This window comes from Schistocerca nitens, chromosome 2, assembly GCF_023898315.1.
Source record: "Schistocerca nitens isolate TAMUIC-IGC-003100 chromosome 2, iqSchNite1.1, whole genome shotgun sequence".
Classification (NCBI taxonomy): domain Eukaryota; kingdom Metazoa; phylum Arthropoda; class Insecta; order Orthoptera; family Acrididae; genus Schistocerca; species Schistocerca nitens.
In genome coordinates, this window is record NC_064615.1 from 221,356,540 (window position 1) to 221,374,892 (window position 18,353).

General features: G+C 40.5%; 1 protein-coding gene across 1 annotated transcript in view; it reads left to right on the plus strand.

The window, feature by feature from the left end:
• The window catches only part of LOC126235940 (thioredoxin domain-containing protein 11), a 141,623-nt gene that overhangs the window by 106,909 nt on the left and 16,361 nt on the right, over nt 1-18,353 (plus strand). Inside the window, exons 6-7 of the mRNA XM_049944908.1 lie at nt 1,978-2,065; nt 7,675-7,984. Coding sequence (XP_049800865.1) covers nt 1,978-2,065; nt 7,675-7,984 — 398 coding nt within the window. The remainder of the gene's footprint in view (nt 1-1,977; nt 2,066-7,674; nt 7,985-18,353) is intronic.

The window sequence follows — 18,353 nt, forward strand, 5'->3', positions numbered from 1 at the left end:
ATCAGGAAAGAGGGAAGGAGAGGGAAAGACGAAAGGATGTGGGTTTTAAGGGAGAGGGTAAGGAGTCATTCCAATCCCGGGAGCGGAAAGACTTACCTTAGGGGGAAAAAAGGACAGGTATACACTCGCACACACACACATATCCATCCGCACATACACAGACGCAAGCAGACATTTGTAAAGGCAAATAGTTTGGGCAGAGATGTCAGTCGAGGCGGAAGTAAAGGGGCAAAGATGTTGTTGAAAGACAGGTGAGGTATGAGCGGCGGCAACTTGAAATTAGCGGAGGTTGAGGCCTGGCAGATAAAGAGAAGAGAGGATATACTGAAGGGCAAGTTCACATCTCCGGAGTTCTGACAGGTTGGTGTTAGTGGGAAGTATCCAGATAACCCGGACGGTGTAACACTGTGCCAGGATGTGCTGGCCGTGCACCAAGGCATGTTTAGCCACAGGGTGATCCTCATTACCAACAAACACTGTCTGCCTGTGTCCATTCATGCGAATGGACAGTTTGCTGCTGCTCATTCCCACAAAGAAAGCTTCACAGTGTAGGCAGGTCAGTTGGTAAATCACGTGGGTGCTTTCACACGTGGCTCTACCTTTGATCGTGTACACCTTCCGGGTTACAGGACTGGAGTAGGTGGTGGTGGGAGGGTGCATGGGGCAGGTTTTACACCGGGGGCGGTTACAAGGATAGGAGCCCGGAATCCCTGAACCATTACACCAACAACCTGACAACAGCTTTCGCATCCCGTAACTACCCTCCCAACCTGGTACAGAAGCAAATAACCAGAGCCACGTCCTCATCCCCTCAAACCCAGAACCGCCCACAGAAGAACCACAAAAGTGCCCCACTTGTGACAGGATACTTTCCGGGACTGGACCAGACTCTGAATGTGGCTCTCCAGCAGGGATACGACTTCCTCAAATCCTGCCCTGAAATGAGATCCATCCTTCATGAAATCCTCCCCACTCCACCAAGAGTGTCTTTGCGCCGTCCACCTAACCTTCGTAACCTGTTAGTTCATCCCTATGAAATCCCCAAACCACCTTCCCTACCCTCTGGCTCCTATCCTTGTAACCGCCCCCGGTGTAAAACCTGTCCCATGCACCCTCCCACCACCACCTACTCCAGTCCTGTAACCCGGAAGGTGTACACGATCAAAGGCAGAGCCACGTGTGAAAGCACCCATGTGATTTACCAACTGGCCTGCCTACACTGTGATGCATTCTATGTGGGAATGACCAGCAACAAACTGTCCATTCACATGAATGGACAGAGGCAGACAGTGTTCGTTGGTAATGAGGATCACCCTGTGGCTAAACATGCCTTGGTGCACGGCCGGCACATCTTGGCACAGTGTTACACCGTCCGGGTTATCTGGATACTTCCCACCAACACCAACCTATCCGAACTCCGGAGATGGGAACTTGCTCTTCAGTATATCCTCTCTTCCCGTTACCCACCAGGCCTCAATCTCCGCTAATTTCAAGTTGCCGCCACTCATACCTGTCATACAACAACATCTTTGCCTCTGCACTTCCGCCTCGACTGACATCTCTCCAAACTCTTTGTCTTTAAATATGTCTGCTTGTGTCTGTATATGTGTGGATGGATATGTGTGTGTGTGTGTGTGTGTGTGTGTGTGTGTGTGTGTGTGTGTGCGAGTGTATACCCGTCCTTTTTTCCCCCTAAGGTAAGTCTTTCCGCTCCCGGGATTGGAATGACTCCTTACCCTCTCCCTTAAAAACCCACATCCTTTCGTCTTTCCCTCTCCTTCCCTCTTTCCTGATGAGGCAACAGTTTGTTGCGAAAGCTTGAATTTTGTGTGTTTGTTTGTGTGTCTGTCGACCTGCCAGCACTTTCATTTGGTAAGTCACATCATCTTTGTTTTTAGTTAGTTTAAGTGGCACTTAAGATTTAATTTGACATCTATATTTTCTGGTTATATGTTTATTTATTTGTTTTGTTAACAGCTCAGAGAATTTGGTTTGGAGTATCACAACTGCAACAACAACACACAAGTTAATATGCTGATAGAAATACTATCTGAACATCAGCAGGGTAAGTTCAAGTTTTGTTTTATCCTATGTTTGAAAAGAAAGAATTATTTCACTGCATTAGAAAAAGTCCTGCTTATATTTAACACCTACAATGCCTGTTTGAAATTGTATGTTTGCATTATTGTTGAAGATATATTGGGAAATGTTGTATACATACTGCTTTTGCAAAAGAAGTGGAATTTATAAAGTCACTGTGCTCTAGAGTAAAAAACTGAATTGGTGAAAATCTTTAGTAACGAATGCTGATTTCGGCTGAGTTCTGTTGGATATATTTTATATTATTGTGGTAATGGATAGTCGTTGCAGGAATTTTAAGCATAAAGGTAACAAATCTTCAGGTAGTTGAAGTGCTGAGTCACTAACAGGAAAATAAAGACTGAGGATGTTGCTAGCTTTCAGACGAATCCCCCCTCAGAACTGTAGTCACATACACAACACACACGCACACCTGTGTGGCCGTATTGTCAACTAGAACAACATTGTGCCAGTACTGCACCTCAATTATGCTGAGGGTTGTGTCAAATGGAGTGGGTGAGGGGAGAAAGGAGGCATGGGGATAGGAGGGAGGGTTGGAAAACAGTGTCTGGCTGCTGGAAGGGAGAGGATAGGAATATGGCCCTGGAGAGCTCGTTCTGGCAGCAAGCAGGGAGAGTCGCATGGTTTACAGTGATGTGGACTGGGAAGAGGAGATAGAGCAGAGGTGGGGGGAAACTGTGGAGAAAAGAGTGAAAATGCAGGATGAGTGAAGTTGGGCTCATGAGGCAACTTGAAGGTGGGTGCATGGCAGGGGATACCAGAGATTGAGGCCAGAAGGATTACAGGGTTGAAAGGTGGATTGCAGCCATAACTCCCCTCTAAGAAACTCAGGGGATCCGGTGTTATGGCACAAGAGAATCCATATGGCAGCCAAGCATGTTGTGTTCAGCAGCATTTTCTCTCACTGTGTGGTTAACTCCACTCTTAGCTACACTTTGGTGATGGCCATATATTTGAGTGAACAGCTGGTTGGTGGTCATGTTCACATAAAATGCTGTGCATAAATTACAGCATAGCTGGTATATGACATGGCATCGCGTGCTGGAAGGCTTTCACTTCGTGGTTGTGTGCTAACAACGTCATGGAGTTTCTGAGAACTTTTAGTGATGATTTCCTTGTGCTTGTAGGGTGTCAAACTGGCAAATCATACAGCATCGAGAATGGAAACAAACTTTGTGAAAACAGTTTGCAAATAAAGTCAGTAAAAAAATTGTTTTGTGGATTATTTTCCTCTACAAACTATGTAACATTCTCTAGATGAGCAAAAACCGTGGCAACTTCAAATATGTGGATCAAGCTTTTTGCCTTCAGTGCCTGTCAAACATTTTTGATACAGTTATACAAACTACTTCAGACATTCAATCATTTTTCATGCAAGTGTCCAGGACAGCAACACTTCCTTTTCCAGTGTTTCAGTTATGAACCCATGTAGATATACTGACAACATTAAGAAATGGATAGATTATTAGTCACCATATAGTGGGGATGTTGAGTCACAGTCAGTCATTACAAAAAGGTTGCTAAACTAGTAAGCTTTCAGCCAAAAGTCCTTCCTCTGAATTAGGCAATAACACACACGCATTACCACTGTCTGTGGCTGCCAAGGCCAGACTGTCTTTTTGATATGCCTTTCTACAACTCAACATCTCCACTATAAAATGAGTAGCAATCTGTCTTTTGTATAATATTGTCATTATTCCATCTTGGATTTTCCATTGTTTACATACATTAATTTTCATGTCGTTTCAGAGAGATTAGGAAAGTTAAAAACGAAACTTATTTGTGGGTGTTGCTACAGCATATAAGCAACCCAACAAGACTCTAATGTGGGTAGGTAAGGGATCAATGTGGCCTTTGAACGGAAACCTTTTGATCACCCTTTATAATATAGAATTCACAAACATATAACTTTGTGTTCTGTACAAGATTGATATGGTGTTTAGTGCAGTATAAGTAGATTTGTTATTTACGAGGATGAAATTGCTAGAAGGCTGTGGAAAAGACCATTGATCACAATTTAATTTAAACTGTCATAAATATGGTTAGTTGAAGTGGCGACCAGGTAAAAAATACACAAATGATAGGCAGCAAAGGAAGCAAATTAAGAGTGGGAAGTATACATTTTTCTCACCAGGAAGAAAATAAGATTATTTGACTGTTTTCTAGAAATAGTCTCAAGTGATTAATTATGTCATTTTATGCTCCTGACATGCTGTTTTTCCTCTTGAATTTTAATATTCTTCTATAAAAACAGAAATGAAATTCAAATAATTTGAAAGCACTCTATAATGCTTCATTCGAATCATGTGATGCTTGTGACGTCTCTGGCTAGCTCGCTGCTCCTACTGTCATAATGCTAATTCACAGTGATGTCTTGTTTAGGAATTTACATTTTGGAAAATGGGTTACAAAAGGTGTATAGCAATATACGGTACACATACATCTATAAAAAAAACTCCTGAAAAGTTGTTTTTGAATGTTCCAGAGAATGAGAAAGTGCATAAAATGTGGTTGTACTGTACCAGCAAATTGCCATCATGTCGACGAAAGAGTTCACTAATCTAATTAAAAATGTGTTGCACTGCGAGGTTAACATTAACTTACCTTCAAGAGATGATTTCCCACTATTACAAAGAAGGAAGTGTCATTCAATGAAATTAAACTCCTAGTGAAAATTGTCATTTTACCTAACTACACCTCAGTTGTTCAGTAGCTCACTTGTTAGAGTGGTATCCCATCGAATTTTACAAGGTGATGTCCATAGATCACTGGTTTGAATCTAGTCTGAAATAACATTTTAACTTATTTGTAAAATGACTTGACAGGTCTCTCATTTGATAACCAAATTGCAATCACAAAACTTCACCACACCAATCAGAATATTATTGTGTTTTCCTTGCTGTTTGCATGTGTAATGTTGCAGAATATCCATTGTTGCACATATTGCCACTCTAAATGGGTGGAGTATAAACGCATCAACTTTCACACACATATATAGCTTCATCTTACTCCTAGCCTGTGATATCTCCAGAGCATTAGCCAATAACAGAGCATTTTCAATCACGTGATCAGATCTTCATATTTATTGATTTTTAAGCTTTAATGTCATAAAAATAACAGATGTTTTGCAAGAACATTAACCATAAATGCTATTTAAATGTTATAATCAAGCAGAATAAAACAGCAATTGGAACCAATTTTTAACATAGGAAAATAGCCTATTGATACTGACTGATATATAATGTCATTACTATCAAGGCAGCATTAAAAAATGTGTGTTCAGTCCTTCTTAAAAAAAAGTTAAATATTAATATTGACAACTAAATGTAATTTATTTCCCATGTACAAAGGATATAATAGGCATGTTTTTAGAGCAAGTTTTTCTCTTTGTGGCGTGTAAGGTATATTGGAACATACAGAATGAAAGTCTTTTCTGCCATTTGGTCAGATAAATGCCTCTTCAGCTTTTTTGTTGCCTCCTGCTACGGTACACTAGTTGCTAAACTGTATCTGCTGATGAAGCCTAGTCCTCTGTTTCCTCTGGTTGGCTGCCTACCATAACGTCAGATGTAACTAGTTGGAGCCCAGTAGTAGGGAACTGTTATTTCCTTGACAGTTAACCATTTAATACTGCTTAACTTCAATGTTGACTGGAATACTCTCTTTCAAATTCTGAAGGTGGTAGGGGTGAAATACAGGGAGCAAAAGGCTATTTACAATTTGTACAGAAACCAGATGGCAGTTATAAGAGTGGAGAGGCATGAAAGGGAAGCAGTGGTTGGGAAGGAAGTGAGACAGGGTTGTAGCCTATCCCCGATTTTATTCAATCTGTATATTGAGCAAGCAGTAAAGGAAACAAAAGAAAAATTCGGAGTAGGTATCAAAATCCATGGAGAAGAAATAAAAACTTTGAGGTTCGCCGATGACATTGTAATTCATTCAACTGCCCCTGCACAACATTCAAATATCTGTTCAGTGCAGTGCCATGGTATGTCTATGGACTCAAATGGAATACTGTTTTTTATGTACATAGCCACTCCCCCAGCCAGCAAGGAACATCTTGAAAAACAGCCAGCTAATCTGTATCCTGGTTACTGTTATTGCAAATTCACATTCTGCCGTAGTATTGTAATCAAAGCCAAGAAACCATAAATACAACTTTACTGTTTGCTAACAATATATATCTGTGTGTGCGTGTCCAACACTTACTACATAAATTGTAAAAATTTGAAGTAAAAAATACACAGCTAATGGCTGTCTGAATATTCACTAGAGTATTGTGTAAAAATGTGAAGCAAATTGGTCAAGAACTTTTCAAGGTTTTTTGTAATGTTGTTTCCCTTTTCACATTTATGTTCATATTAAATATATTTTTAAAAATAGGTATATAAAAACACTCATATTTGAATGCAACATTGTATGAAAATTTGAAAGCAATCAGTAAAGAACTTTCAGAGATTTACAATTTTGAACAAATTATCATTTTTATTGTTATTTATATAGGTCTAACTGCTCATGTGTTCAGAACCTGAAATCTCTGAATGTTCTTCACCTGTTCCTTTGAAATTTGGCCACAGTGTTGCATTCGAATACACACACAGTTTTATACACCTACAGAAGTTCCATATGGTATATAAAACAAAAAACGGAGTTTGTACTGCAATATTGAAAAAATTTCATTTACATATATTTGTGAAAATATCTTTGAAATTATGGAACAGTGGTAGAAAGAAACATATGTAATGTACAAATGTATAAGTATGGTATCATGGGAAGTTTGTGTTCATTTGGTACAGCTGCTTTGCATGTCTGCAACACAGTTTTGTAAGTGCCTCTATGGCAATGCCTCTTCTTAGCTCCATAGATGGCTACTGTTTTCATTGGAGCTATCTGCACTTCACAGTTGAAAGCAAGTGTCATGCCTCATTGTTTATGACATCATATCTCCTGAATTATAATAGGTAAATGGTTCTTACCCCATAATAATTGTTGTTGCCTGACAATAAGGGATTTGTGTACCAAGTTTAGTTGAAATTGGTCCAGTGGTTTAGGAGAAGACATGGAACACACATACATGCACAAGCGTGTGCGCGCGGACACACACACACACACACACACACACACACACACACACACACACCATGACGCTTCAGCAGGTACATAAAAACATCAGCATATTTGAATGCAACATCTCGTCAGAATTTCAAAGGAATTGATGAACTTTTGGAGATTTAAGATTTTGGACAAAGGAACATGAGACTTCTGCTAATGGAGTATATGTATGGTACTCCTGTAGATATATAAAAAAGTGCATATTATAATGCAATGTTGTGTCAAAATTTCAAAGTAATTGGTGAAAAACTTTTTGAGATATATGATTTCAGCAAACAAACATTTACATTTTTATTTATATAGATGTACTGAAAATTCTGGGACATTATTTTAAACTTGTTTATTTTGTGCTATTGTCAAAGAACAATAGCTATGTGCAAGTAAGTCCATAAATGTTAGTTACATATGAATTTACCTATTTTGGTGCATGTCCTGAAATTCCTATTTCATAACTTTTTACAGAGTCCAGGCAGAATCTGAAGAGATCAGTGGTTGAATGTGATTATTGGTTAAAAGTGAAGCACCATACAACTTCCTGCAACAGTGAAAAACCAATATGTGTTGTTGTGAAATCTCAGTGGCTCAATCATAGTTTACCTTTACATATTTCTCACCATTCTGAAGCTGTGGACTACTGCACTAAAACCTGTTCAAATGAGCCGCTTACCCATAGCTCTGTTTTTGAATCATTTGCATATAATACCTGTGCCCATGGTGAAAGTGGTACTGGATGTAATGAAAATTATACTCCGAACAGTGCTCATGTAAGCAGGTACATATTTTATCCTTCAAGTAGTTATAAAACTTTTTTATGTCCATATTTTTATTTGTTCAAAATGAATAATTGTACAATTTAAAAGAAACATTTGTAATTTGCATTGTGTATACTGGCAGAAGTGGAGTTTCGGTTGTGAATGTGGATAGTATTGTAGGGAAAATGTATCTGGCTTTGAAGAATGTCTGTAATTAAGTGGAGGTATATCTGTTTTATGAGGCTCCAGGGTATTTTAAACATTTGTGAAATGCTGAGCCTTTACTAGTCAAGTGGGTCTCTGCTTGTATTAGGCAGTGTTGTCCAACTTTTCACAGCTTAACACTTTTCCGTGTAATGATGGGAGTAAAGGAGCATTGAGTCATTGACAGCTGCACAAAAAGAGAATGAAAGCTTTCCAAACTTCAGAAAGAAATCCTATAACAAGCTAGAGGACACACACACACACACACACACACACACACACACACACACACACCACTGTGCGCCTACATTGTGCTGGCTGGACACACAATGCAAGAACTGCAATTTGGCAGGCAGCTGGGGTGAGGTGTTGTGTCGTTTGGGGGGGAGGGGGGCAAGGTAAGAAGCAGGAGGAAAGGTTCCTTCTCTGTTTTATTCTGCTGTCCTAGTTCTTAATTTCACTATTCATTTCTCTTCCCCCAATCTATTTCTCTATCTTTATTTCTCATTCTTTGGATTGAAGCTGGCACAGTGCTTACTACTGCTAGCTCTCTTCTCCTACTCTCTCTCTCTCTCTCTCTCTCTCTCTCTCTCCCTCCCTCCCTCCCTCCCTCCCTCCCTCCCTCCCTCCCTCTCCCTCTCTCTCTGACACCTCCTCCTGTATTTTTGTATACCCTCATCCTCTCTAAAGGAAGGCCATTCTCATCCAGAGGTCTGAGTGATTTGCCCTTCTTTCATAACCTTTTGCAACCTACATCTATGTCCACCTCCACACTCTGTAAACCACTGTATCAGTCATTAGGTATTTTTCCCATTCCATTCTGTTCATATAGTGAGTGTGAGAAGAATGACTGTTTAAATGTCCCTGTACATGCTGTAATTAATCTAATCCTGTCCTCACAATCCCTTTGGAAGTGATACATAGAGGGTTGTGCTTTATACCAAGAGTTATCATTTAAAACCGGTTCTTGAAACTTTGTAGGTAGACTTTTGTGAGATAGTATACATTTATCTTCAAGAATCTGCCAATTTTGTTTCTTCAGCATCTCTGTGACATTCTCCCATAGGTCAAACAAACCTGTGAACATCTGTGTTGCCCTTCTCTGTCTGTGTTCAGTATTCTCTATTAGTCCTATTCAGTACAGAGCCTACATAGCTGAGCAATCTTCTAGGATGTGTCTCACAGGTGATTTGTAAGAAATCTGCTTTGTATATTGATTGTATTTCCCTAGTATTCTACCAAAAACTGGAGTCCGCCCCCTGCTTTACCAGCTACTGAGCCTATTTGACCATTCTATTTAACTGTTACATCCATATATTTGAATGAGTTGACCAATTCCAATTATGACTCACTGTAATGCATTCATAGGATACTGTGGCTTTTTTTGGTGAAGTGCATAATTTCACATTTCTGAACACTTTGAAATCTTATCTAGATCTGACTGAATATTTATTCTTCTTTCAGACAGTGCTTCATTATAGATAACTACATCAATTGCAAAAAGTCAGAAGTTACTATTAATATTGTCTGCAAGGTCATTAATATACAACAGGAACAGCAATGGTCCTGACACAGTTCCCTGGGACACATCCAAAATTAATTTTACATCTACCTTTGACTCTTCATCCATGATCTACATCTACATGGATACTTTGCAAATCACATTCAAGTGCCTGGCAGAGGGTTCATTGAACCACCTTCACAGTTCTCTATTATTCCAATCTCGTATAGCACACAGAAAGAATGAACACCAATATCTTCCCGTACGATCCCTGATTTCCCTTATTGTATCATGGTGATTGTTTCTCCCTATGTGGGTTGGTGTCAACAGTTTCTCCCTATGTAGGTTGGTGTCAACAAAATATTTTCGCATTTGGAGGTAAAGTTGGTGATTGGAATTTCGTGGGAAGATTCTGTCGCAACAAGAAAAGCCTTTCTTTTAATGATGTCCAGCCCAAATCCTGGGCCGGCCGGAGTGGCCGAGCAGTTCTAGGTGCTACAGTCTGGAACCGTGCAACCGCTACGGTCGCAGGTTCGAATCGTGCCTCAGGCATGGATGTGTGTGATGTCCTTAGGTTAGTTAGGTGTAAGTAGTTCTAAATTCTAGGGGACTGATGACCTCAGCAGTTAGGTCCCATAGTGCTCAGAGCTATTTGAACCATTTTGAACCCAAATCCATATCATTTCAGTGACACTCTCTCTCATATTTTGGGATAATGCAAAACGTGCTGCCCTTCCTTGAACTTTATCGACGTACTCTGTCAGCCCTATCTGGTAAGGATCCCCCACCACACAGCAGTATTCTAAAAGGGGGCAGACAAGCATAGTGTTGGCAGTCTCCTTAGGAGATCTGTTACATTTTCTAAGTGTCCTTCCCCAAAACATTTTCTATGTGTTCCTTCCAATTTAAGTTGTTCGTAATTGTAATTCCTAGGTATTTAGTTGAATTTACGGCCTTTAGATTTGACTGATTTATCATGAAACTGAAGTTTAATGGATCTGTTTAGCACTCATGCAGATGACCTCACATTTTTCATTATTTAGGGTCAACTGCCAATTTTCGCACCATTAAGATATCTTTTCTAAATCATTTTGCAGTTTGTTTCGATCTTCTGATGACATTACTAGTCGTTAAACGACTGCATCATCTGCAAACAACATAAGGCAGCTGCTCAGATTGTCTCCCAAATCTTTTATGTAGATAAGGAACAGTAAAGGGCCTATAACACTACCTTGGGGAACACCAGAAATCATTTCTGTTTTACTCGGTGACTTTACGTCAGTTACTATGTACTGTGACCTCTCTGTCAGGAAGTCACAAATTCAGTCACATAACTGCGACGATATTCCATAAGCACGCAATTTCACTATAAGCCACTTGTGTGGTACTGTGTCAAAAGTCTTCTGGAAATCCAGAAATAGGGAATCGATCTGAAGTCCCTTCTCAATAGCACTCACCACTTCACGCAAATAAAGAGCTAGTTGTGTTTCACAAAAACGATGTTTTCTAAACCCATGTGGACTGTGTCTCAATAGACCATTTTGTTTGACATAATTCATAATGTTCAAACATAATATATGTTCCAGAATCCTGCTGCATATCGACGTTAATGATATGGGCCTGTAATTAAGTGGATTACTCGTACTACGTTTCTTGAGTATTGGTGTGACCTGTGCAACTTTCCAGTCTTTGGGTACAGATCTCTCGTCGAGCGAACGGTTGTTATGATTGTCAAGTATGGAGCTAATGTGTCAGCATACTCTGAAAGGAACCTAATTGGTATACAGTCTGGACCAGAAGACTTGCTTTTATTAAGTGATTTAAGTTGCTTCACTACTCTGAGGATATTTACTTCCACGTTACTCATTGTGGCAGCTGTTCTTGATTCAAATTCTGGAATATTTACTTCGTCTTCTATTGTGAAGGCATTTTGGAAGGCTGTGTTTAGTAACTCTGCTTTGGCAGCACTGTCTTCGATAGTATCTCCATTGCTATCGCACAGAGAAGGCATTGATTGTTTCTTGCCACTAATATGCTTCACATATGACCAGAATCTATTTGGATTTTCTGCCAGGTTTCGAGAAAAGTTTTGTTGTGGAAACTGTTATAAGCATCTTGCATTGAAGTCTGCGGTAAAATTTGAGCTACTGTAAAAGATTGCCAATTGTGGGGATTTTGCGTCTGTTTAAGATAACTTGCTGCATCCTCCCTACCAGAAAATTTTCAATCGCTACAGTCACAGGTTCGAATCCTGCCTCAGGCATGGATGTGTGTGATGTCCTTAGGTTGGTTAGGTTTAAATAGTTCTAAGTTCAAGGGGACTGATGACCTCAGATGTTAAGTCCCATAGTGCTCAGAGCCATTTGAACCATTTTTTTGAACCTAGTCATAAATTTCACTTGATACCCCATATGACTGGACTTTTGATAGTAAATTTAGAAGCGGTACTGAGTCAAATGCTTTTTGGAACTTGAGAAGTACTGCATGTACCTGACTGCCACGATCCTAGGCTTTCAGTGTATCGTATGAGAAAAGTGCAAAGATTAATTTTCCTGGACTTCATGCTGGTTGGCATGGAAGAGGTCATTGTGTTCAAGGTGTTTCATCATTCTTGAGGTAAGAATATGTTTTTAGATTCTACAACAAATCAGTGTCAAGGATATTGGACAGTTTTTTTGTGGATCACTTCTGCTACCCTTTTTGTAGGCTTGTGTGACCTGTGCTTTCTTCCAGCTACTGGGCACAGTGTTTTATTTGAGGGAATTTTATCCATAGTGAATGCTTCTGAACTCCGTGACTGTTCCTGTATAGGGTGTAGAAAAATTTCCTCTACATTATTGTGACTGATAGTGGAGGGATCAGTGATAGATTATACTTGAAAGAGGGGCTAAATTGCCCAAAAATTCAGTATGGAATCTGATAGGGATTCCACTGGGCCCCGGAGCTCTGTTCAGTTTCAGATATTTCTCAGTGCCATGGGCTCTGATAGCAGTTTCACTCATCTTTTTCAGTGTTAAGAGGATTAAATGAGGGCAGTTCTCTGGGTGTTTGTATGTAAAAGAACATTTTAAAGCAGGGTTAAGCATTTCTGCTTTTGTTTTGCTACCCTTAATTTCAGATCCTGTCTCATCCTTGAGTGATTAGACAGTAACTCTGGTGCCACTAACAGTGTTACAGTTACTAGAATTTCTTTGGGTTTTTGAAAGATTATTTGAAAAAATCTGCTACAGTAGCATTGTAGGCTTCGTGCATTTCTCTCTTGACAGTGAAATGTGTTTCATTTAGTATCTCTCTATCTATAGCCCTACGCTTTGTCTTACACCTATAATGCAGTAATCTCTTGTGTCTTTAGAAGTTTCTTTGTAGTGACTATATACTCTAGAGTGTCTCCCCTGTCATAAACTGTTCTACTGGGCACATATACAGTGAGGTGACAAAAGTAATGGTATAGCGATATAGACATATACAGGTGCTCGTAGTATCGTGTACACAGATATAAAAGGGCAGCGCATTGGCAAAGCTGCCATTTGTACTCAGGTGATTCGTGTGAAAATGTTTCTGACGTGATTATGGTTGCACAGCGGGAATTAACAGACTTCAAAAATGGAATGGTAGTTGTAGCTAGATGCGTGGGGCATTCCATTTCAGAAATCATTAAGAAATTCAACATTCTGACATCCACAGTGTCAAGAATGTGCCGAGAATACCAAATTTCAGGCATTACCCCTCGCCATGGGCAACACAGTGTTGACAACCTTCACTTACTGACTGAGAACAGCAACGTTTTAGGAGAGTTTTCAGTGCTAACAGACAAGCTACACTGCATGAACTAACTGCAAAAATCAATTTGCAGTGTACAACAAATGCATCTGTTAGAACAGTGCTGTGACATTTGGTGTAGATGTGCTGTGGCAGCAGACGACCAATGCAAGTGCCTCTGCTAACAGCATGAGATCGCTTGCAGTGCTACTTCTTTGGCTTGGAACCATTTCAGTTGGATCCTAAACGGATGGAAAAACCAATTTCAGTTGGACCCTCAATGGATGGAAACACCAATTTCTGTTGCTAAGTGCTGATGGTAGGGTTTGACTGTGCCTCACGCACCATGAAGCTGTGGAGTCAAGTGGTCAATAAGGCACTGTGCAAGCTGGTGTTGGCTCTGTAATGATGTGGGTCCAACTGAACCAATCACTGACTGGAAACGGTTATGTTCAGGTACTTGTAGATCATTTGCAGCCATTCATGGATGTCTTGTTCCCAAACAATGAAGTACTTTTCATGGATCACAATGTGCCATGTCACCAGTCCACAATTGTTTGTGATTGGTTTGAAGAACATTCTGGACAGTATGAGCAAATGATTTGGCAACCCAAATCACCTGACGTGAATCTCCATCAGCCATTTATGGAACATAATCGAGAGATCATTTCATGCACAAAATCCTACACAGCGACATTTTTGCAATAATGGATGGATGGAGCGGAAGCATTGCGCAATATTTCTCCAGAGGACTTCCAACAACTTGTGAGATCTGGGACATGTTGGGTTGTTGCACTCTGCTGGGCAAAAGGAGATTCAACATTGTATTAGGAGGCAGCCCATGATTTTTCTCACCTTAGTGTATATCCAGTGCGTGGGCAACTACTTGTTTACATTTGAGCCGTAGTTCCTCTACATACACATGTCCAGAGCTAAAAGTTTCAAGTTTCTCTTCGAGATATGACACTACTGCATCCTTTACTGAACATACAAACCTTTCTACTTGTTTTACCACATAATGAAGGGATGAAGGGATTAAGTCACAGACATGCACGTTCTCAAGGAGCACTAGAAATATTTTCAACACACACACACACACACACACACACACACACACACACACACACGGCCACAGTCTCTTGGGCTGAGACCTGACTTGCTTATCCCATCTCAACTCATCTTAGTTGCCTTTTGTACATTGGTAATCGATGTTCCCGCAACTGCCTCATGGTTACTGATATGAGGTTAGATATGGATGTCCTCAGAGAGGTCAGTGATATATGTTGTCATTATATCCTGTACATTTCTGTCATGAGTAGGGTTCCAAGCTATCTGTTCTAGGAAGTTTTAAGATAAGGCATTTTGTAATGTTCCACAAGGTATCTTGTCACACCCACTGCTTACAAAACTGTAATTACCCCAATTGATTGTTAGATGTTTAAAGTATCCACCAATGATTACAGTACGATAGGGGAACATACGTACGAGCGAACTTGGGTTTTCTCTAAAGTTTTTGGTTATATTAGGAGGTAAGTCTGGTGGGCGATAGAAGGATCCAATTACCATTTTATGCTCATCACTGATTTTGAGACTTGCCCAAACAATCTCACATGCAGCTTCAATTTCTATCTTGGTAGATTTCAGTTTCTCATCTACAGTGACAAATACACCAGCTCCATTTCCTATAAGCTAGTCCTTTCAATATACACTTAAACATTCTGCAAAAAATCTCACAGTTATCACTTTCAGGTTTTAACCTGTTTTCTGTATCTAGTATTATGCAAGCTTCATTGGTTTTTATGAGGCTTCAAACTCTTTCACTTTGTTGTGAATGTGTCAGCAGTTCACCACTAGGATTTTAGTAGTCTTTCTTGTGGGAGGTATATCTTTGGATCTTACATTGATACTTTAAGGTCTCCTATAGCTGTCATTATTTGAATTGCATGGAGGGTTGCCCAATGTAAAAAGCCTGTGTGTGCATCCCACGTGTAGTCAGCCTCTGACGTGTGATGCACACCTGATGCATTTAGGGAGACCTTGCAGCTTGCACCCATATGTCACAAGTCTAGGAAGTCACAGCCTTACTTGTCACCTTTGCAGTCTCTGGTTCAAACATTCAACATGACTCGGAACCAGAGGCCCACAAGCTGTTCGGGGGACAATGCTGCAGACTGTGAACTTCATTGAAACTTAATGAGTAAGGCTGATATCCTCAGTCTCCTCCTGCCAATGTTCCAAGTACAATCTCGGAGCCCATACAACAGTCATCATTTGTCCGAACATGCACCCTGTTATGGTGTAGCCTCTTCATCATCTTAAATGAGATTCCCAGGCATACACATTGGTGCACATAGTATTCCTTCCCATTTCTTGCTTCCATTTCCCTAAGAAGTAACATTTTTTCCTGTATGTTTTGACTGCCAATGATTGGTAGACCCCCATCCCCCCTCCCTTTTGCATTTGTATCCCATTGATATGGCGTACGGATGCCTAGACCTACCATTGACATGCCATTCGCAGTCAAGTGGACAACTAGTGATTTATTCTTTATTTTCCACAGAAGAGACGGTATCCATAGGAGAGGATAGTACTTGAGGTATGTTTGGTATCTCTAGTACATGACTCTCAGTAACCCTCCCAAAAATCCTATTTGTAGCAGCTTCCAGTCAGTAGTCAGGGTGGTTTCTAGCTGCTTACAAACAGCAACTAGCTCATCCTGTGGCCAATAACAGCATAGACAGTGGGGCTGCATTGTGAATGGTGCAATGCTTTACGGAACAGCAAACAAGTAACTTTAAATAACGCTTGCAGATTCTCTTTTGATTTACAGGTGTGATACGCTACAAGTTTTACATATCAATAACCTTTTAAAACTAAAGTGATTTATAGTCAGATGTCTCTTACGACAATACTAAAACTTGGTACAAAAATTTTTATTTCTTTAAAATGCTTTTCAGGTTATGGTCACTATCAGATTTGACAATAGTGGTAGTTTAAGATTAATGCAGACAATATACACACCTGCTAAAAGAGAATGAGTGTGACATGATATGTTAGTTATTCACAGTAACTGTAAAACAGAAACACTGATTTACTGTGCACAACACTGGTAACTTACAAAGATTCTTGAAAATATACATTTTTAAGCATCCAAAAACAACATTCATAACTTCTAAAACTTCTCAGAAATATATGTTTGTTTATTTTGATGTACTCTGAATTTGAAGATATTACTGTTAAGACTGTATAAAGCACAATTGCTGATTTTGGCTGATACTCTAGCACAAAATACTTTTCACGGGATACAGTCTACAGGTAGTAGCAGCAGCAGCAGCAGCAGCAGCAGCAGCAGTAGTATTCATCTGCAGATCTCTTTTACAATGGTACTGGACATAACCTTGGTATTAAAATTTAAGAACAACAAAAATAACACAATTCACATACACTGATCAGCCAGAACATTAAGACCACTGACCTACTATTGATGTAATCCCATCCCTCACCTGGTGAGGAATGACTGGTAGTCAGATGGTTCGTGTAGTAGCAGTGAGTGTGCTGTCCCATGTGTAGAATGGGAAAGGCGTGTGATCTTTCCGAGTTTGACCGAGGGCAGATTGTGATGACGTGGAGGCTCAACATGAGCATTTTGGAAACAGCACATCTTGTTGGGTGTTCGAGGAGTTCTGTGGTGATTGTCTTCAACATGTGGCAAAACCAAGGTGAAACCACGGCCAGACATCATGGGGTTGGGCAGCCACCCCTCATTACAGATGTCTGACATCATAGGGTGGGCAGTCTGGTGCAACAGGACAGGCAGCAAACTGTGGCAGAGCTAACATCAGACTTCAATTCTGGGCAGAGTGCAAGCATGTCTGAAGACACAGTGCATCTAACTCTCCTAACAATTGGCCTTCAGAGTGCCAGTGTTAATAATCACAACATTGGCAACTACGACTGAAATAGTCATGTGTCCATTGGCACTGGGTGTTGGCACAGTGGCAGAGTGTTGCTTGGTCAGATGAATCCCGATACCTTCTTCACCATGCCAGTGGGGGGCACTAACTTGTATTCCAGGGGGACATGTATGTACTACAAGATGGAGACAAGCTGGAGGCAGCTCCATTATGCTCTGGGGAACATTCATGTGGACATCCATGGGTACATTGGAGTTTGTGCAAGGCACCATGATGGCCAAGGAGTATAGTACACTGGTTTGCAGGCCACATACACCCCTTCATGATGATCATGTTTCCCGACAAAAGTTGCTTTTTTTCAACAAGATAATGCACCATGTTGCAAGGCCAGGAATGGGATTGAGTGGTTCGAGGAATGCAGTGACGAGCTCCAATCGATGTGCTGCCCCTCCCACCCCCACCCCCAAACTTGCTTGATCTGAACTCAATCAAACATGCTTGGGATGTGATTAAACGTGGTGTCAGAGCTCATCACCCCCATAACCAGAAGTTACAGGAGTTAGGTGGCTAGTGTGTGCAGAAGTGGTGCCAGTTCCCTCCAGCAATCTACCAAGGCCTCATTGCTTCCATGCCATGGTGCGTCGCTGCTTTTATCTGTGCCAAAGGTGGTCATACCAGTTGTTAGGTAAGTGGTCATAATGTTCTGCCTGACCAGTGTATAAATACTTCCAGGTCTAGGTTGACAAGGATAGAACAGATAGTCAGTCACGGCTGCATAGTAGGAACCATTTGCCTGTAGTAACCACTGAAAACCTAAATCAGAGTGGCCAGCTGAAGATTGAAGCCTCACCATCCCCAGCAAAAGGCTAGTCTGTTTAAAACAGTGGTGTTCTAATATACAATACTGTTTTACAAACAAGTTACGTAATGATGAGAGGGGCTGGTGCTACACTGTTCATTCATTTCTCACTCCCAGTCATTGCATTTTCACACACAACCCTCGCACTCCGC